General features: G+C 51.8%; 2 protein-coding genes across 3 annotated transcripts in view; both read left to right on the forward strand.

The window, feature by feature from the left end:
• Positions 1-3527, forward strand: part of ANKRD11 (ankyrin repeat domain containing 11) — a 185081-nt gene extending 181554 nt beyond the window's left edge. For both annotated transcript variants that reach the window (XM_066636764.1, XM_066636765.1), the window contains exon 13: positions 2255-3527. In XM_066636764.1, coding sequence (XP_066492861.1) covers positions 2255-2440 — 186 coding nt within the window. In that variant the 3' untranslated portion in view covers positions 2441-3527. The remainder of the gene's footprint in view (positions 1-2254) is intronic.
• Positions 3528-13449: 9922 nt separating this feature from the next.
• SLC22A31 (solute carrier family 22 member 31) lies at positions 13450-20278 on the forward strand. The gene is made up of 8 exons (XM_066637644.1): positions 13450-13533; positions 14466-14620; positions 15191-15359; positions 16802-16947; positions 17556-17664; positions 18133-18347; positions 19207-19318; positions 19578-20278. The coding sequence occupies exons 2-8, from the start codon at positions 14500-14502 to the stop codon at positions 19999-20001; spliced, it is 1296 nt and encodes a 431-aa protein (XP_066493741.1). The 5' UTR covers positions 13450-13533; positions 14466-14499; the 3' UTR covers positions 20002-20278.
• Positions 20279-20563: the final 285 nt, after the last annotated feature.

Raw genomic sequence — 20563 nt, forward strand, 5'->3', positions numbered from 1 at the left:
TGAGAGTTCTGGACGCTTGGCCTGTTAGAAGAGAAGATTGAGTGGGAGACCCTGGTTCATACCGCTCCCTGCTGTGTGCTGGGCAGGCCCCCCACCTGTTGTCAGAAGTGACTCATGCCCTGAGGACTGTGCAATTGTGGCTAACATGGTGAAAGCACTTGTGTGCAGTCCTTTTGTGTGAGCATATCCACACAGTTTTCACACTTCTTCCCATGTGGGGTTTGGGAGACAGCATTCTATATAAGGAACTGATAACAGGCAGAGAGGGGCACCTAGTTTCCCTCCTTTTCATAGAGGGCCATGTCTGGCTGCCTGATCCCTGGCTTGGTGGTGAGAGGCTTATCAATTAATCCTATCAATCCCAGGAGAGGCTTACAAGCTCCCTGGCACCTGTCTTGCTTGGTTAAATACCTGCTACCTCTCTATTCACAGCCATTTCTTTACTTTGTGCACAGCCTTGTGAAAAGTTGTTAGAAAGTGGTTTATACCAATGAACTAAATCTGTCCTCACCATTCTAAGGGTCAGTCTTTCACTCAGTGGAAGCCCATTTTCCACTAAGCCCATTTTCCTTAGCTGCTGGGTAGTCGGTTTCCTCTGTTGCCTGGGGAACACATTCTGGGATGGGGGGCACCCCATTTCGTGCTTGCTTCAGCTCTCCACCTTCCAAGGAAGCAGTGCCATAAGTAGATACAGTCACAAGTGGTACAGCTCTGTATTTGATTGCCTCCCATTCCAGAAGCTGCTTTTCTTATCAGACTGTGCAAGAGAACAAAGAGCACACTGGGTTATAAGTGACTGAGCACCTTGACATTTTGATAAGATTGTTGCCTGAGCTTGGAAATGCTGGCTTTTCTTGAGTGGGTATCATTGGTCTGTATCCCAGGTGTATGAATGGTTCACTACCTATCTCCAGCTTTGTAAATAGCCTGTTATCAGCAAGGCAAATGTTTTTGACATTATAGCCTGGTGTTTGTGCTCCCTTCCTGCCAGCACCTTTTGCCACTTTCCCATTTCGTCATCAGAGCTTGAAATCTTGCAAAGGCTACCTCCAGATTTAAAAAGCAATTTTAATAAATCCAGTCTGCCCATATTTGCATGCGAGTAAGGCAGAGAGTTTAGAAGATGGCAGCAGCATAGTTCCTTTGTTAAGTGAAGCAGGCAGCAGGCTCTGTCCTAGCAAAGGTGTTCCCTTCTAGATGTGAGAGTAAGTGGGGAGGCCTAAGGCAAGATCCTCTGCCTGGACTTTTGATGTTCACAATTAAAGTGTTGGAAAAAAAGGCTGCCCAGACATAAGAACAGCCCCACTGGATCAGACCATAGGCCCATCTAGTCCAGCTTCCGGTATCTCACAGCAGCCCACCAAATGCCCCAGGGAGCACACTAGACAGCAAGAGACCTGCATCCTGGTGCCCTCCCTTGCATCTGACATAGCCCATTTCTAAAATCAGGAGGTTGCACATACACATCATGGCTTGTAACCCATAATGGATTTTTCCTCCAGAAAATTGTCCAATCCCCTTTCAAAGGTGTCCAGGCCAGACGCCATCACCACATCCTGTGGCAAGGAGTTCCACAGACCAACCACACGCTGAGTAAATAAATATTTTCTTTTGTCTGTTCTAACTCTCCCAACACTCAATTTTAGTGAATGTCCCCTGGTTCTGGTGTTATGTGAGAGTGTATAGAGCATCTCTCTATCCACTCTGTCCATCCCCTGAATAATTTTTTTCTTATTGTCCAAAGGGTTTTCCGTGGAAAACCTGGTCCAAAGAGTCTGTTTTAACCTGCTGGAGACAGATCCCAAGTGGCTGTGGAGAGGTCAGAACCACTACTGGTAGGCTATCTCAGCAGTCCTCGGGTGCCACTTGAACACCTGTCAGCCATGCAGCAGAAGCAAATCCCCTCAAGTCAGCCTGACACCTCCTGCATTCCACCTGATGGCTAATACAACCTGCAGACTGTGTGGGCTTCGCCCTCTCACTCCTGCCCCTTGTCTCTTTGTTCAACATCCAGATTGGCGAAGAGTTCTGGAAAAAGTGAAAACTTGCAGCTTTTTAGTTGGTCCTCTGGCTTCTGAATTGCTCGTGTGGTACCTTTTCACACAGCACCCACTGTCTAGCTTGGAGGTATCTGCTCTTGGGTGGTCAGGAGAACTGACAGGAGATCGGGGGGGCCTCTGGGTCGGGGAGGCTGGACCGTGCTGCTTCACCTGCCTGGCCTCCAAAACGTTCACTGCTTTCTTTTCCGGTCCAGACGTGCCTGTTGATGCGGCAGCAGCATGAAGCTGCAGCCCTGAACGCGGTGCAGCGCATGGAGTGGCAGCTGAAGGTGCAGGAGCTGGACCCTGCGGGGCACAAGTCGCTCTGTGTGAACGAGGTGCCCTCGTTCTACGTACCGATGGTGGACGTGAACGATGACTTTGTGCTCTTGCCGGCATGACAGGACCGAGCCCGGAGATGTTCTCACCGCAGACTGGCATGGGTGGGTGCCCCCTGAGGCTGGGTGCAGGCACTCTCACACACCCCAACTGCTTGCTGATGAATCCCCAGTCTGATGAGGAGGAAGCAGAAAATCAATGAGAAAACAAATGGCACTTTCTTCACAGCGACTCCCTGCATACAGGCAGCAGCAGGAGCAGGGGAAGTGGGGGAGGCACAGTTCCTCTCCTGCCAGTCGCTGCAGTGGATGGACGGTGTGGGGGTGGGCAGCCTGCATGGGGCAGCCTGTACCAAACTGGAGGAAGGAAGGGAGGCTGGTGAAAGCAGGGAGCCGGAGATGACATTCGGGGACACTCTCTCTGTGCTGCATCAGCCACCGAACAGGAGAGGCGACCAGGGTTGGTTGGCACATTCACAATCATGGCCGTTTAAGCGCTTTGGTTTTTCCATTTTCCTGCGGGTGGATCTCGCCTCGGAGAAGCTGCAGGGCAAAACCACAGGGTGGGGGGATTCCGGGGGCAGGGGCGGGAGGGAGCTCTTTAGTTTCTCGTTACATCCAGGCTACAATGAAACGCATTGACAAGGCAGGCACCTGGCCGGCCCTGGAGGTGGCGGTGTAGAAAGGGCCACGCCGCTGGACTGGAATCCCAAGACACATCCCAGAGAACCGTCAGGACCGTGGGAGGCAGCAGGCACCTGACCCTGTACAATAAGATGGCGCAGAGCAAGGACTTTGTAGCTCTGTTTTTAAATGGAGTAAAATCCATATGGTTTATATATATATATATATAAATATATATATATAAATATATATATATATTTTTTTTCCTTTAATCTTGGGCATTTCGTTTCTCTTTCTGAGAACATAACTTGAAAAAAGAGATAAACACTACAAGAGCCAATACTCGTATAAAGAGAAATTGTATCCCATAAAAAGCTGTACAGTTTTTTATATACATTAACAATGTACTTTTTTGCTGCCTTCTAGATAATTTATTTTGCAACACATTACTGCACAGTTGTAAATAACTTATGTACTGTAACATCACTTTCAGTCATGTGTAAAGAAATAAATAAATTAATTAAAATTATCTTTGTATGTATAGTTCACCCCAGGCAGCACTTCTCCCTCCCCCCCCCCGCTCCTCACCCCCCTGGGAGTGGGGAAAGAAGACACAGCCCTGAATGAGGGAAGCCCCCCCAAGCCTGGGCCCAGTGACACCAGTGACGCTGCTTCAGGGAGCACCTCTTCACTCTCTTCCCCTGCCAGTTTTGAGCTGAGCTGGCCAGGGTGTGGCCTGCACACAACAGGCTGGGAGTGAGGCTGGTTCAGAGGGACTTGGTGATCCATATTGGAACTGAGCAGACGGGCAGGCTGCTCCTGGCTGCTTCAGGCAGGTTGGGAGAGACCATAGGGCAGCCTGGCGTGAACCAAAGTTTCCCTGTAGATGGGGGGCAGGGCAGAGGGAGAGCCGCTCTAGCCATTTTCTTAGCCAGAGCCTTAAGCTTCGCTACAAGGAGCAAGGTGAATGATCGGGCAGGCTTGAAACAGCCCCCTGACCTGTCCAGAGTGCTGCTTAAAAAGAGGGGCAAACCAGTACCACGGAAGGCTGTGTAGCCCCAGCATCTCTGCACTGGTCTACTGTTTCTCAGGGTATCTTTCATTACCGGAATGGTTATCATGTGTTGGTTGTATTAGCTTTGCTGCGCTGCAGCTCCCTGGTGGTGGAGGGGAGGCTTTCCTGCCTCACATTGGCAGGCTGGAGTGCAGTTTGCAGTGTCGTTGCCATAGCTTGTGGACTTGACCACTTGGAGGCAGAACTTGTAGATGAAGCGGGAGAATTCCCAAGACAGGCTAAGGAAGAGACAACCTCTGCCCTTCCTGTGTCAGAAGATGCTTTCACCCATGTGGCCTTGTGTAGCTTCTGGTTCTATACTTGGCTTCTTTACTCTGAACAGTTGCAGAAAATCACTGCAGAAGCATCTCTTCATGTTGCACACCTCTGATCTGCCATGTCTCTCCAGGCATCCTTTGTGGACATGTGGCCACACGGTCAGAGCCTGTGGGAGATATTGATTAGGTAAAAAGGTAAGATGGCATCCTCTACCCCAGTCTGAGAATTATGCCAGAACACACTTGTGGAGACAGACAGGAGAGGCCTTGGTAGTTCTCTGGCTGCAGGAGAGACTTTCTCGGAAATCTGCATCCTTCAGCAGATGTGCATGTTGACTTGTTGGGGGTCTTTGTATTGGTAGGCTGAACACCATTGCTCCTGTCATTTGACAGTTGTGTGCTCCTTGCCTTGTGCAGCCATGAAGGGGAGGTAGAATGCTTGCTGGCCAGGCAGGTGCCCACGCAGACACACATGGCCAAAGGCTGGCTGAGTCGCACTGTAGGCTGAGCCTCTCCGGGCCTTAGCGTTGAATTTCAGGGCTCTCCCTCCCTTTGCATCTTCTGTGACGAGAAAGGACCCATTGCTTGGGCAGGACATTGCTACAGAAAGCAGCAGCACCCCAACCATCTGAACTCCTAGCTGAGGCAGATGGGAGTGTCTGCGTAACTCTCCTACCTGAGGCTCAGTGAGCATTTCTGTTACGACCCGTGATCTTCAGTGCCTGAGCTGGCACACCTTGGTAGGAGTCCCTTTCGCTTGCTGCATCGGTTCCTGGCCAGTTCCTTCTGCAATCAAACGCAGTCACTGAGCTAGAGACCTGTCATGCGCCTTCATCGGGGACTAGAGCTCAGGAAGAAGTGAGATCTGGAGGTGGTAACAAGTAACTGGTCCTACATAATTCTATAGCAGCAAAGGTTCTTTCCAGAATGCAATTTAGCCAAGTGAAACTCTTTGTAAACACTCTGGATCTTTCTCATGTTGTAGATGGGTGCATCTGTATAAGCAAAAAAGGGAAGAAGTCCACCAACTCCTCTTACAGAGTGAGCCTTCAAGTGGTGTTGTAGTGACTGCAAACTGGTACAAATTGTTAGTACCGTTCTCTTGCTTGAAATATTTGCTATGGCTGCAAACCAGAAGGCTACCCCAGCTTCTTGCCCTCACCCTAAGCAAAGAGGCATTCTTAATCCTTCCTGCCACGGGTTAAAACTCTGGGGCTCTGAGAGCCAATCCTGATACCTGCAGAGCAGTTCTTGCTAATGGCACACTGCCTGCATACAATCTCTCACTTGCCACATGGTGCTCTTAGATCCCTGTGTGATACAGAACCCTCTTCTGTGGCCTCCCTGGTTTCCTTGACTGGATGCTCAGCCCTTCACCCAGCGTTGTACTGCATAGCAGGCAGTTGGCACCCTCCCTGGCACATGTCTGTGTGTGAGAGAGACTTGGGGTGCCCTTGGTCTCCAGTGCTCAAAGCCTTTTTGAGAGTGAGGCTTCCACCCAAGGGAACACTTGTTGCCTTCATCCTGTGCTCGCTCAGGGCCATGTAAAAGCACTGTGCAGTTTTGTTTTGTTTTCAGGCAGAGCCTGGAGGAGAGAGTGGCTGATTTGGGCGCCATAGTTCCCGTCCAGAAACTAAACTCCTTCTCTCCCTATGTGACGCTGGGGTGCAGCCCTGAATGGTGACTGCAGAACCCTGTTCCTTCTCTCTTCTTCTGACGACTGTGGATAGAGAAGATCTCCTAAAAGTCTCAGTTTTAAGGTCAGGATAATGGCCGGAGCATAAACCTTTTCAACACACGTGCTCTGTAAATTCGGATATCAGTGTAAATTCCCCCTCCTTGTGGATGATTCAGCCAGACAGTGTATATATGTGTAAATAATTCTCACACCCTTTTATTTGTACTAGTGCAACTTGCATAGAATGTGGGGTTCCAGCACAGAGGCGGGGTGCACTGTGTGTAATGTAACCGTGTAATTTTTTTTAACAATGTAGTTTGTGTACATATTGTTTGGCAGTGCTGGTGCTGCTGAGGCCACCTGCTCTGCCACCACATGACTGTCCCATAGCTGTACAACTTCCTGCAGAAAGAGGCAAAGTGAATACAGATGTTATTTTCTACAGTTGCATGTACAGAGAAGCAAAGAGATACTGTTGTCCCTCCAGAGATAATGTTCATAAATAAATTTTAAAAAAACCAAAAAAAAACCTCACTGGCCTTTTTGGGCTCTTTTCTGCTCTTTTGCAGAGATGTGTCAGTTGCATTACCTGGGAGAAAGGGAGGGGACGGGGTGCCAAGCACCATGTACTCTCCTGTCCTGTGTGTCCTCTTTGCAGATTGCTTTTTACAGGAAGGGAACTGAGGATGGAACCAAGCCTGCAGCAGAATGAGGGGATCAGGAGACAGAAGAGTCCAAAGGGGTGGAATGGACAGGCAGTTTGCCTTCAGGCCTTTGGAGGGGTCACTGTGCAATCTGTTTAAAAAGGCCTGACTAATAGAAATCTTGGACAAGAGGAAGAGCCCTGCTGGATCAGGCCATCTAGTCCAGCTTCCTGCATCCCAGTGGCCCACCAGATGCCTCAGGGAGCACACAAGACAACAAGGTAACTGCATTCTGGTGCTTTCCCTTGCATCTGGCATTCTGAGGTACTTCTAAAACCAGGAGGTTGCATATATACCCATCACAGTTTGTAACCTATGATGAACTTTTCCTCCCAAAAACCTGTCCAATCCCCTTTTAAAGGCATCTAGGCTAGATGCCATCACCACATCCTGAGGCAGGGGGTTCCACAGATCAATTACACACTGGGTAGAGAAATATTCACTGCTCTTGCACATTGGTTCAACACTTTCATAGAGCTGTCCACCAGCTCTCAAGGATCTCTTGATCTGCCACAGACAGCTATGAACCCATTAGCCCAGTATTTCTCAAACTGGGTTGGGACCCACTAGGTGGGTCCCTTTTCATGCCAATATTTTATTTTTAATATGTTAGACATGATGCTACCATGGTATGTGGCTGCTTTTGGGGAAATGTTACAGACCTGTACTTTTAATGAGCTACTATGTATATTCTTTTAACAATGATAGTCAATGGGACTAATTCTTGGGTAAGTGTGAGTAGGATTATAGCCTAGAATTGTGAAAAGTTTTCCTGCTTGTGGATGTCACTTCCAGTGGGTCCTGGCAGATTCTCATCCTCAAAAGTGGGTGTAAATGTGTGAGAACCACTGCATTAGCCTATATGGGAAGTTTTGATTTTTTTGCCCCAGTGTGATTTCTTTACACTTAAACACTTTTTGCTCCCAGTTCAGAGAGATCCTTCTGGAGTTCTTCACACTCCCTTCTGCTCTTTACTGCCTGGAAAAGTTTAGAGTCATCAGCAAACTTGGCCACCTCACTGCTTATCCCTGAGTCCAGGTCATTTATGAACAAGTTTAAAAGCACCAGACCCAGGACAGATCCTTGGGGCACACCACTTTTCACCTGTCTACATTGTAAAATTGTCAATTGACACCCACTCTCTGTTTCCTGGTCCTCAATCAATTCTTAATCCATAAAAGGACCTGTTCTTTTATTCCCTAACTGTGGAGTTTTCTCAGCAGCCTTTGGTGAGGGACTGTGTCAAATGCCTTCTGAAAATCCAGATATATCCATGGGTTCACCTGCATCCACATGCCTCTTGATCTTTTCAAAGAGTTCTAAAAGGATCGTGAAGGAACTTACCCTTACAGAAGCCATGCTGGTTCTCCCTCAGCAAGGCTTGTTGTTCTGTGTGTTTTAAGATTTTATCTTTGATGAAGCAGTCCACCTGGAACAGATTTTAGGCTGACCAGCCTATAGTTTCCCGGACCTTTTTAGAGACTGGTGTGACATTTGCCTATCCTGTGGCACCATGGCCATTTTAAGGGACAAGTTGTTGCATATTTTAGTCAAGGGATCAGCAAGTCAGGAAAATGTTGATTTTCCTGATGTGCTAGTTGGTTTACTTGGCTGGGAGCAAGCAAGAGCAATGGCACAAATTCTGTCTTTGTCGTATGCTACAAAATCAGTGAGTGTGGCAACTGATGGTCTCTTGCTCCACATCCTCTTGGACTGAAAGCTCTCTGGAGAGGAATGCTTCTTAGGGTAAATGCCAAGTTAATAGATTTTAGGGTCATGCACATGTAGTGTATTTTTTAAAAATGCCCTCACCACTGCTTGGAAATGAAATATGAAAATGTTTCAGCAGATACACCAGCAACAGACAGGGATGGTTGCTGTCCCCTTGTGAAATATGAGAACAATTTGCTAGAGCGATTCCACTCTGAAGAGGTGCAGTGTTGTCTGGCGATTACCACTAGGTGTCCTCAGTGCTTTGCAGGAGTCACACTGAGAAGCCTGCCTGGCAGGCGTGGGAAGGGGCTCTTTCTCCAGCCAATATTTTCAGGCCCAGCAGAACACTGCCCAGGCATAGCTGCAAGGGACGGGCAATGGAGGTGGGGGTGGCAGCAGCTGCAGCAAAAAGGTGGTTTCGAAAAAGCCAGAAGCTTTCAGAAGCGTGGGAACCTGGCAAAAAAGGTTAAGCCCCAACCGGAGGGGAAAAGAACTAAGGCCCAACTCATGCTTTACTGTAGCTCAATGGCAGAGCCCCTGCTTGGCATGCAGAAGATCCAGGGTTCTACCCCAACAGCATCTCCAGGTAGCACTGAAAAAGACCCTTCTCTGGAAAAATTTTCCTACTTGTGGATGTCACTTCCAGTGGGTCCTGACAGATTCTCATCCTCAAAAGTGGGTGTAAATGTGTGAGAATCACTGCATTAGCCTATATGGGAAGTTTTGATTTTTTTGCCCCAGTGTGATTTCTTTACACTTAAACACTTTTTGCTCCCAGTTCAGAGAGATCCTTCTGGAGTTCTTCACACTCCCTTCTGCTCTTTACTGCCTGGAAAAGTTTAGAGTCATCGGCAAACTTGGCCACCTCACTGCTTATCCCTGAGTCCAGGTCATTTATGAACAAGTTTAAAAGCACCAGACCCAGGACAGTTCCTTGGGGCACACCACTTTTCACCTGTCTACATTGTAGACAGCCCTGGCGAGCTGTCTGTGGCCACAGTGCTGAGCTTGATGGATCAATGGTTTGATTCAGAGGACAGCTTCATGTGCTCTCATGTAACAGGGGTACTTGACTACTCATCCCTCCCAGGGGAGGAGCCAGGAGATATTAACTTCTTGCAGGAAAAACTGACAGTGTGTGAGAGCTGAGGTCCCTGTCTCAAAGGGCTTATAATCTATACGTGAACCCAAGAGAAAATGGTAGAGCTGGGATGAAGTCAGGGCAAACAGTGCGAGTGTGGGTGACCTTTGTGCCTGCTCCTCCTTCAAGTAGCTCAGGGGTGTTTTATTCACACAGCTCCAGATGAGAAGTTTAACCCTGGCCTTTGTGGAAAAGGTTGTGAAAGAGTTTCCTCTTGCCTCATCAGAGAACACTCATCACTCAGGGCACTTGAGATGTTGAAAGGCAGCTCTGTAGGAGCACAACTGTGTTCCCTTCACCCAGGGCCTTTTCTGGAAATCACCAGAACTAGGTGCCAGACCTTTGCGAGATGGGACTGGACCTTTGTAGCAATCTCTCACTAGGGTGTGAGGCATACTCGCCAGCACCCTTCACAGAGGCCTTCACAGAATGCAAAGAACATAAAAATCCATCCCTTCTGCAAAATCAGGGCAGGTTCTAGGCCATGAAGACAGAAACCTGATTCTCCAGTGGGATCTCCATGTTCGGGTTAGTCCTCCTTGAGAGGGAGGAGCTACCCAAGGAAGACTAACCCAAACATGGAGACCACTGAGAAGGGGGATTCACGGTAAGTACTAATCTCCCCATTCACCCCTGTGGAAACTCTAAGGAAAAAAATGCTGTTAGGAAAAAAAAGAGATAGCCACAGGAGTGCTGAATAGCCTCAAGGCCAGAAAACACTTTGCGGGTCACACTTTGATGTTAGGATTTTGATATTTCTCTTTAATTCCCATCAACTGAAAAGAAAAAGGTTTAAATAAAACTTTTGAGATGAAATGTGGTATTTTGGAGGAAGGAACTTCCACTAGAACAGTGGTTCTCAAATGTTTAGCACTGGAACCCACTTTTTAGAAAGAGAATCTGTTGGGGCCCACCAGAAGTAACATCATCAAGCAGGAAAATTTTTCACAATCCTAGGCTGCAATCCTACCCACACTTACCCAGGAATAAATGCCATTGACTGTAATTGTTAAAAGCATATACAGAGTAGCCTGTTACAAGTACAGATCTATAACATGTCCCCAAATGCAGTCAATTTGAACAATTAGACATCAAGTCTAATATATTAAAAATAAAATATTGAAATGAATGGGGACCCACCTAGTGAATCCCGACCCACAGTTTGAGAAACACTGCACTAGAAGGAAAAGCTGAGATACAGGATCGGATTGGGACTCTCCGCCCAGACCTTGGGCACAGATCCACAGAGAGCTGCTAGAGGTTATGCAATCACTACCAGGTCCCCTCTTACTGTTCAGATCAGGCACGTCACAGAAGCCGATTTCTCCAAGGGTTGTGGTCGATGGTAAACACAGCAGCGCTTGTAAAGCACTTTGCAAAATTAAGAGGCAACAGGATAAGTCATGGGAGGGGTGGAAAGAAACCGGCTGGACTGGAATGAGCGTCTTTCCCTGCGCTGTGCCAGTCTCAGGAGGAAGCTCTTCCCTGCCTCTTCTCCCGTGGTTACGTGCCTGCCTCCAACAATGCCTTGCCCAGCTAAGCCACTCCAGGCACCTGGAGCAACGCCTGGGACAAAAGGCCTTTTGACCAGGAGGAAGCTCACCCTGGGCAGCTCCAGCTGCTCTGCCACAGCTGTGCAGGCAGCCCCTCTCCTTTGCACTTCCTCCCTGGCAAAAGGGGACTCTCGCCTTCTCCTTGGATGTATCCCTTGTCCCCAGAAGAGGCCAGAATGCCCCCTGCGTCACATGGCTATGTTAAGCAAGGTGCTTCTGCTCCTGCGGCTGCCAGGATGATTGCATGGCGTGTGTGTTTTTTGTGAAATAGCAGAGGGCAAGAGGAGGGAGAGGCCCTTGAGAAGGCAAAAGAAGCAACTTTTCTTCTTTTTTTTGCTACCATAAACTAGCATGGAAAACTCTAATAAGAAAATGAGTAGAATGAGATCTGACCACCAGAGGAATGTGACAGGGGCGGCTTTAGGAGCTGTGGGGCCCAATTGGAAATCTTTTTTGCTTGGCCCCAGGTTCAGTAGAAGCCTCTGGGCTGGAAACAGAACTTGGTCATTCAAGGGCTCATCTAGTCCATCTTCCTGGATCTCACAATGGCCCACCAGATGCATCTGGGAGCACTCAAGACAAGAGACCTGCACCCTGGCGCCCTTCCTTGCATCTGGCATTCTACTTCTATGGATAGAAGGTTGCAACCAGAAGGTTGCCTTTATCCATCATGGCTTATAACCTGTGATGAGCTTTTCCTCCATAAACCAGTCCAATCACCTTTTTAAAGGCATCTAGCTCAACTGCCATCACAACATCCTGCAGCAAGGAGTTCCACAGTTTATCAACAGACAGAGTAAAGGAAAAATTTTCTTTTGTCAGGGGGCAGGGGGAGAATTGATACTGTGCAGGATTGGTGAGGTGTCCCTAGGAAGGTTACGGAGCTTGGGCACTCAACTGCAGGGCCAGCAGGCGAGACAGTGACTCAGCAGAACCTCCATGTTCAGAGGCAGTCTACTTGAGTCCAGCTGCTAGGGGGGAAGCGTGCTGGGATGGCTGCTGGTGGCCTTCCCGGAGACACCCGAGTGTCCACTGCGGGAGGCTGGACGAGGCGCAGCCTGCCCCTGTGCTGCCCTTCCTGGAGGACGCGCTTTGCTGGACGTCCCGCCCGCTCCCTGCTAGGCAAGGCGGCTCCCGGCCTTCAGCGCCCCGCCCCGCCCCTCGCCGTCCGCCCCGTCCAGCCAGCCCGCCCTCTCGCAGCCAGCCCAGCGGCGCCCTCCCGGCTGCAGCGCATGGACTTCGACGGGCGGCTGCTGCGGCAGGTGGGCGGCTTCGGACGGCGCGCCCGGCTCCTGGCCGCCGCCTCGTGGCTGCCCGCCGTGCCGCTGGCGCTGAGCCTGGCCGCGGGGCTCCTGCTGGCCGCCACCCCGCAGCACCGCTGCCGCCCGGACCCGGCGCTGCTGCCGCCCGCCCTGCGCAACGCCTCCGGGCAGGAGCTGCGCAACGCCTCGCTGCCCCGCGGGAGCAGCTGCCTGCTGTACCGCTACCCGCCGCCCGGCGGCGCCCTCGCCCCCAACGGCACCGGCCCCTGCACCCGCGGCTGGGACTACGCGCTGCCCGAGGCCGGACTCCGCTCCACCGTAGTCACTCAGGTTGGTGAGCCAGGGAGGGGATCTAGAGCACAAGTCTGTGTTGGTCTACTCAGAAGCAAGCCTCCTTTTCTCCAATGGGGCTTACTCTCAGGAAAGCATGCATAGGATTGCAACCTTACAGCCCAATCCTATGCATGTCTACTCAGAAGCAAGTCCCACTGAGTTAAGTGGGGCTTACTACTAGGAAAGTGCGCATAGGATTGCACTCTCCTCTTGGTGGACCTCCTCTGCTTCAACTTGCCTCTTTTGAAAGCCCCAGCCCTGGAAGGGAGTGATTTGTTGCCGCATCTTGTGGCAGCGAGTTCCACTGGTTCATTACCCTGTTTTCTTCCGAAGTATTTTCTTTTGAATCTCCTACTGACCAGTTTCATTGGATGACTTTCTCTTACTGCGGGAGAGGGAGAAAAACAACCTCTCTAGCCCTTGACGGTGTAATTATCCTGTGGAAGAGGGCCTCTGAGCACATGCAGAAAGGCTTTTCATCAGTCCTGGCAAACATGCACATACACCTAGCAGGAAGGCAGCATGTTCCAGATTGGGCCTTTGTGTTTCAAAAGTGAAACTTGCATGTGCTGCTAAATGCATTGCTAGGCAAAACCCTTTTGTCAGACTTGGGGGGGGGGGTCATTGTCTGGGGCTGGCCCGTGTGTGATGCTTGCAGGGGATCAGATCTGTTTCCTGCCTTCTGGAACTTACGGCTCCCTTTCTCTTGCAGTGGGACTTGGTGTGTGCCAACCATTGGCAGGTACCACTGGAACAGACCACGTACCTCCTGGGCTGTCTGCTTGGTTTTGTGGGCTTTGGCTCCATCTGCGACAGGTAAAATGTCTCCTCCTGCTGCTTCACTCCAAACCTTTCAGCTGGATCCTTCCTGGGCCTTTGCATTGCTCAAATTTGGACAAAGAGAATTGGATGTCTGTGTGTTCAGTTAGACTCCAGGAAGTGAAGGCTGAGCTGCTGTCTGGCTGCTCTGGCACACATTTTTGTGACATCATTAAGCAGGAAGTGACATCATTAAGCAGATGATGGACAGCGATAAGCACTTTGTTCTCATGTAGGAACTTGTCAGCTGCAAACGACAGAAGAGGCAATATGCAAATCTTGATCATATTTTCAAGATATGGGGGAGCTCAATTATCATGCAGGCCGCACTTTCAGCAGCCCCACTTCTGCCAAAGTGTCACTTCGCAGCTCAGCAGCTGAGAGCTGGTCTGCAAAGTGATGTCTCAGGCAGCCCACATGACAAATGGGCTCTCCCAGCACCATTGGCACATCTCCCTCTCATCCTTCTTGGTCTGCCCCTTCCCCTGCAATGTTCCCTGCCTTCTGAGGCCTCCCCCTCCCAGAGCCTCAGCAGAAGCAGTGCTGCTGAAAGGGGGGGGGGGGTGCTAGGACATCCCAATTACCATGGAGGGAGGCATCTGGCATGTGGGCATTACGTTTGACACCCCTGACTAGAGCCTGTGATGGTGGCCTGTTCTGTGAAAGAGGAACCTCCTGAAGTTGGGTACATTTCTGTTGTGCACTCCCTGGGAAGGCAGAGATGGCTCTGTGGGGCCTGTTGGTCCTTTGGTGGCCAGGCAGACACAGAGCAGCAGCACTTCAAGGTGTGTTGCCATTGCATAGGACAGCCTTGCAGACCCAAATCCACTCTAGACCGGTCTTGGTGCTGCTGGTGGTGCAAGGGTGGCCGGGAGATGTGAGGCCTTGCAGGTTGTGCCGCCTCCCTCACTGCCTGTTTTGGTCTCCAGGTATGGTCGCCGGGCCACTTTCATTTTGGCGCTGATGCTGTCCATCCCACTGGGCATTGCCGTGGCGCTGGCAGTGAACTACATCATGTTTGTCTTCATGCGGCTGCTCTTTGGGGCAATGCTGGCTGGCACCTTCCTCTCCCTCTACGTGGCACGTGAGTGGCTCTTGTGCATCCCTGCTGGGCTTGCCGGGCCTGGCTATTTATATTGGGTAGAGGAATTGCCTGGACCCCTTTGGAAAATGGGATCACAAACACTGTTGCCTACCTCAGGAGGGGCTCCTGGCAGAAAGCATTATGGGGAGGTGCACTCACCAGACTGCCTCTTGGAGGTGCCCCGGACTCAGTGGTACAAAGCAGCATCTTTGGGGGGTCCTTGGGGCACCCAATGTGCTGTCTGTCTGCCTGGCCCCTCCAGAAGCAGTTTCTGCTCTCAGAAGGAGGCACTGGGTGACTCCCCCTCAGCCCTGCTCTCTGCTGAAAAGACAAGAGGAGCCTGCGACAAGAGGAACTGGGGTCTCTGGGTTCACATCCGTCTGACTGGTGATTATTTCCTGGAAAGAGTAAACCCCATCTGCACTTTGCAGTCCCCCTAATGAGTAAGCTGTTCTCGAGGAGAGTCAGGTCTTGGCCACAACAGGTGTATAGCCTGCCACAGAACCCTCCCCTGCACACCTCCCTGCTCCTCTGATTTGTGTTCTGCTTTTTGGGGTCCTTTCTCCCCAGGGCTGGAGTTGTGTGACCCTCCCCACCGCCTGGTGGTGACTATGGGAGCTGGATTCTGCTGGGTGGCTGGGGAGCTGCTCTTGCCGGGATTGGCACTGGCCTGGAAGGAGTGGCGGATTCTCCAAGGAGGACTCACACTGGGGCTTGCCCTGCTGGCTACCTGCTGGTGGTAAGTCTGCCTTTCGGCCAGGTGTGAAACAGACAGACAGATTCAGGTGTGAATCAGAGGGACAGAAGCCTCTTGACTTATGTGTAGGGGCATTTCATAGCCTGCTCTCTGTTTAACAATAATGAAAAGCGCATTAAAAACTAAACAAGATGCCAGGATCGAGCTTCATTAGAACTGAATCTAAAAAGCCCCACTCTGGCCCTAAGCTCCTTCAGATGGAAGGTATCCTAAGTGGCACTGAAGTTCTATAAGTGGTGGTGCTACAGATGCAGTAATAAAATCATTCTTTGTTAAAAAACAGAAACCTCACCCCAAGGAACCTGCAGTCCTTCTCTGTGTTTGTTTACTCTTGGAAATGTGCCTCCAAGTGGTGAAAGATAGAAGTGCAAGGTTGGTGGAGCAACATTTTTGTGAAATTGGTAGCTAGCACAGAAGGCCTGCTGTTGTTTCAAAGAAGGAGCCTCCAGATGAATTCAGGGACTTCTTGCCTTTGGGTGAGATGGTTGTTTGTAGGCAACTGTGCAGACTCTCCCTCAGTGATGCTTGATGGAGTGCAGAGCATGCATTTGTGGGATGGGGAGACTTACACCCACACTCCAAGTGAGTGAAAGCAGGTGGGGCTCAGGGGCCAGGAGGAAGAGGAGGAGTGTTCCTTGGTGACCCCTTGCACAAGTGCAGGAACTCTCCTCTGCATCCTCCATGGGTCTCTGTATCCCAGCAATATTTCAAGATCCGCACCACATGCTGGGCCTGTCCTGGAGAAGTAGCTAGAAGTGCCGGTTTTGCTGCAGCGAGATCGAGTGCGCTCCTTGAGCAGAAAGCTTGGGTGCGGCAGTGCTTCAGTGAAGCTTTGTTTGCTCAGGATGCCCTCTGTTATGACCCCTGGAGGGCCAAAGAGGCTCTGAGAGGGATGTAGAGCACCAGTGCTTTGGAACGGTGCCTTTCCCTGCCTGAAAAAGTTGCCAGGCCAGTTCAAATGGGGTGGGGAAACATCCCATGAAGGAGCATGCCTTTCTGGGCTCTCCTTCAAGGGACATCAGGCCCACCTCCTTCTCTTCCCACCGCACTTGGGTTCAGTCTACATTGTCTCCATGCAGTGGACATTATTTAGCATTGTGCATATGCACCCATGTGCATATGTGCCATAGATTGGCATCAGAAGTGATGAGACTAGTGATGGTTACATGGCACTGGGGAAGAGCCAGGCCATTGTTTGTTCTTGCAGTGATGTGTGGTCATTGTTGCTCCCATTATACAGACTGGAAAACTGAGGCCACTAACAAGCTAAGATTTGAATCTGGTTCTCTCGCCAGCAACTTGCTTGTAGCTCTTGCCTTTTTCCCAAGGTTGTACGTTCCAGAAGGAAGGAACAACTCCTTTGGGCTCTGCCTACGCCTCTCACTGTGTGTGCTGGCTCTCTCTCTCTCTCTCTCTTTGTGCAGGTTCCCTTCCCTGTTCCTTGAGTCGGCCCGTTGGCTCTTGGCCACTCGGCAGCTAGAGAAAGGCAAGAGGGTTCTGCAGGTCTTGGCTGAGGGCAATGGGGTCCACTTGGATGAGGAATTCTACACACAGGAGCATCTGCTGGCAGGTGAGGGCTGAAGGGACTGCTGGAGCAATGGAAGCAAGCGTGGCTCCATCACTCTCACCTTGCTGGTGGCCCCAGGGCATGTGGGGTACTTTTGGCTTCTGGGAGGCGGGAGGATTACAACAAGCCCATTTTGGAGGCAGATATCAGTCCTGCCATGTGGCTTGGAGGTGGAGAGGCTGGGTCACACCAATGGGTCCTCATGTCCGGTGTAGAGGCCAAAGCCTAAGCAACACTGTCTGCGCTTGGGGTGGGGCTCCTTCTACTGGCTCCTCCCCATCGAGAGTCTTATTTGACACACACAAGAGCTTCTCTCCAGCTCTGAACTTGCTTCAGCCTCAGGGAATGCTGAGGGCCTTCCTAAGCTGGAACAGAGCTCCAAGGAAGGAGCTCACTTGGGAATGGAGTGAGGTCTCCTTGACCCAGAATCATGTCAGCACTAGTAGTTGCAGTGGCTTCTTTATTCCCTGGAGGAGCAACCTTGCCTGTGAGTAAACCCAAGCCAGCTAGCCAGGGGTGGAGGTCTGTGCACGGCTGACCTGTCTCGGGACTCCAGAACAGTGGCGGTGGGGTCCTAGTCTCAGGACTGACCCCTCTGGTTCCATCCCCAGAGCGGGACAGTCTGCCGGAGGGGGAGCATCTGCCACAGTACCAGAGCATCTGCAAGGTCTTCAGCACTCGAGTCATCTGGAAGAACAGCCTCATCCTCAGCTTCACTGCGTAAGGACCCCAGGCACCTCTTGTGGGGGAGGGGGTTAAAACATCTGGTGGGCAGGCTGATGGGATGGCAGTGCTGCAGTCAAAGTGCTGTAGGAGAGGCCCATCCATGGCTGCTTGTCATGGCGATATGAACTCTCATTTTCAAAGGCAGTCTATCCCAGAGTGCAAGAACCTGGAAGGCCCTCGGCCAGGGAGGGAGAATGTCAGGTGGACTTTGGCTTTGACCCAGCAGGGCTCTGGTTATGCCTTGATGGTGACTGCTGGACACGGGGGGGGGAGGGGATGTCCCAACAGACATCCATATCATCCCTTTAGTGGGTCTCCTCTTGTTTCCAAGTTTCACGTAACCCTTTGGTGTAACCTGTGCCCCTACTAAACCACTACTCATGATTTGCGCAACTGTTTTACTTTGCAGAACATCTTACCATCTCATTTCTTGTCCCCCCCCACACCCCTCAAATCTCCTAGGTTCATTGGGAGTGGGATCCGCCACTGCTTCACCCGCAACCTGACCCCCTACGCACCCCGCTTTTATTTCCCCTACTACCTGCTGGCAGTGAGCGAAGCAGTTGCCCTCCTCTTCCTGTGCCTGACAGTGGACCACTTTGGACGCCGCGGGGTCCTGTTGGTCAGCACCATCCTCACCGGGGTGTCCTCGCTGCTCCTGCTGGCCCTGACTCAGTGTAAGGAGGGGGGCATGCAGTGGTGGGGGAATACTATAACTTGGAGTTTGCACTGCCTCCTGGGCTATGGCGCAGACTCACTTGAAGGTGCCATGGGTTCTGGGATACCCTGGACCACAGTGAGGGTGCTTCCATCACCCTGGAAACCAGGCAGGGGAGGTGAGCTTTCTTTGGCCTGCCTGAGCCGGGCACACATGGCTTGGCTCCATTGTTCAAGTCACCTACCACAAATTGCTCTGTGGTCCCGATTGCATAAGTTGGTCCGTTGTGGAGAGTTTGCACACGCCCAGGGCTGAGCAGCAAGGGCAGTCAGTGTTATCGGGGGATTTGACCCACTGGCGTATTTGGCCCTCTGGCACTTGGGGCTGCGACACTCGATGTCACCCCCCAAAGTACCTGACTCGGAAGTAATTGTGGTGGCACTGACATAATCACGTCAATAACTTCCAGGCCGTGGACACTTGGTACCTTGACACCACTTAAGGGGTGGTACCCAGGGCCCTGTACCCCCTGCTTCTTCCTTAGCTATGCCACTAACTGGAGCACCTTCCTTGTGAGGAGTGGATAGTTTGGGACTTTTCAGTTTAGAATAAAGGCACCACAAATGGATGCCTGGAAAAGGGATTAGCCAAATTCCTTGTTGGGGAGGGGGGTCCAGCAGTGGCTTCAAGTCATGGAAATGGAACCAGCATGTTTGGGGCCACTGGTTGTGAAGTGTTGGGATGGAAAAGTAAGAGGAGGATGTTGGGGGCATCTGGCTGGCTCTGGGCGAGACAGGCCACTGGTCTGAGCTGCAGGGGCGCCTCCTCTCCATGCACCCATTGGTGACTAGCCTGTTCCCTTCTCCTTCTTCCCCTAGACCTGACGGTGTGGCTCATCCTGGTCCTCTCTGTCCTGGGTATACTGGCATCGCAGGCCATGGCTGCACTCAGTGTTTTGTTTGCCGGTGAGGTGCTGCCCACTGTGGTCAGGTGAGGAAACCTGTCGCTGTCTCCCAGCACAGTCGTGTGGGACAAAGGCTGGGTGGTCAGCTGGCCTGGAGGGGCTCTCCTGCCCTCCACATTTGCAAGCAAGTGGCCTGCCAAGGAGGATCCCAGCAGCCACTTCAAGGAGCCGGGAGAGGGAGGATGCCACTTGGCAAGGGGCGAGAGTCTTTCTTCCAGGATTGCCTGCTCTCCCTGCGACAGCCTCCAAGGTCTGACACCTGCCATCTCTTTCCTCCCTCTGCAGGGGTGCTGGGCTTGGCCTCCTCCTGGCCGCCAGCACGGTGGGCCAAGCTGCGGCCCCCCTTATGGACATCCACAACAGCCGGGGCTTCTTCCTCCACCACGTGGTCTTTGCCTCCTTCGCCATCCTCTCAGTGCTGAGCATCATGTTGCTCCCTGAGAGCAGCCACCGGCCCCTGCCCGACTCACTGCGGGAGGGAGAGCACCAGCGCCGGCCCCCCCTCTTCCACTCTAGGCGCCGGCACAAGGACCACATGCCATTGCTCTCCCCCCATCCTGCAGCTGGCCCCTACGACCCCGACAGCTACGCTCGCCTGGTCACAGCCACCAAGAAGATGCTAGGCACCCGCCACGCATCTGGCTCTTGCAGGGGGAGGCAGCTGCTCCTGGAGCCCCCGCGGCCTGAAGGGGCTCAAGAGGAGAAGTAACTGGACGGCCGCGGCTGCATGGTGACTCAGTTGAAGCAGGGTTGTGGACTGGAGGGGGAGGACTAGTTGTGGGGATTTGGGGGTGCTGGAGAGGCCACTCTAACCCCCATGGGTGGTCCAACTCCTGGCCCAGCATCCCTCTGGTTGCCTGCCCCATTTCTCCTCCTGCTCTCTGAGGATGAAGCTGGCCTTGCTCGGCCAGAGCAGCGATCCTGCCCCCTCCCCAGTGCCTCTTGCAGGCCCCCCTGCCTTTCTCTCCCCTCAGCGCTTCCAATAAATGGTCCCTTTGTTCTGGCCAAACCTTGTTCCGCTTTTATTTCCAATGTGTCACTGCCGCCACTTTTCCAAAGGCACCTTTCTTGCAGCTGAGCCCTGCCCAGGAGGCCTCATCTACCCTTCCCACTAGAGCAGGTCTTGGGGCCATTTGCTCAGCACAGGGGAGGGGGTGGCTGGAGTTCTTGGGTGAGGGCTTCCTGTGGCAGGGCTGGCATAGCAGCTTCAGCTGTGCTCCAGGGGCCAGGCTGAAAGCACCCTGCAGGTGGGCTTCACGAGGCAGCTCCCT

This window comes from Tiliqua scincoides, chromosome 9 (assembly GCF_035046505.1).
Source record: "Tiliqua scincoides isolate rTilSci1 chromosome 9, rTilSci1.hap2, whole genome shotgun sequence".
Lineage (NCBI taxonomy): Eukaryota > Metazoa > Chordata > Lepidosauria > Squamata > Scincidae > Tiliqua > Tiliqua scincoides.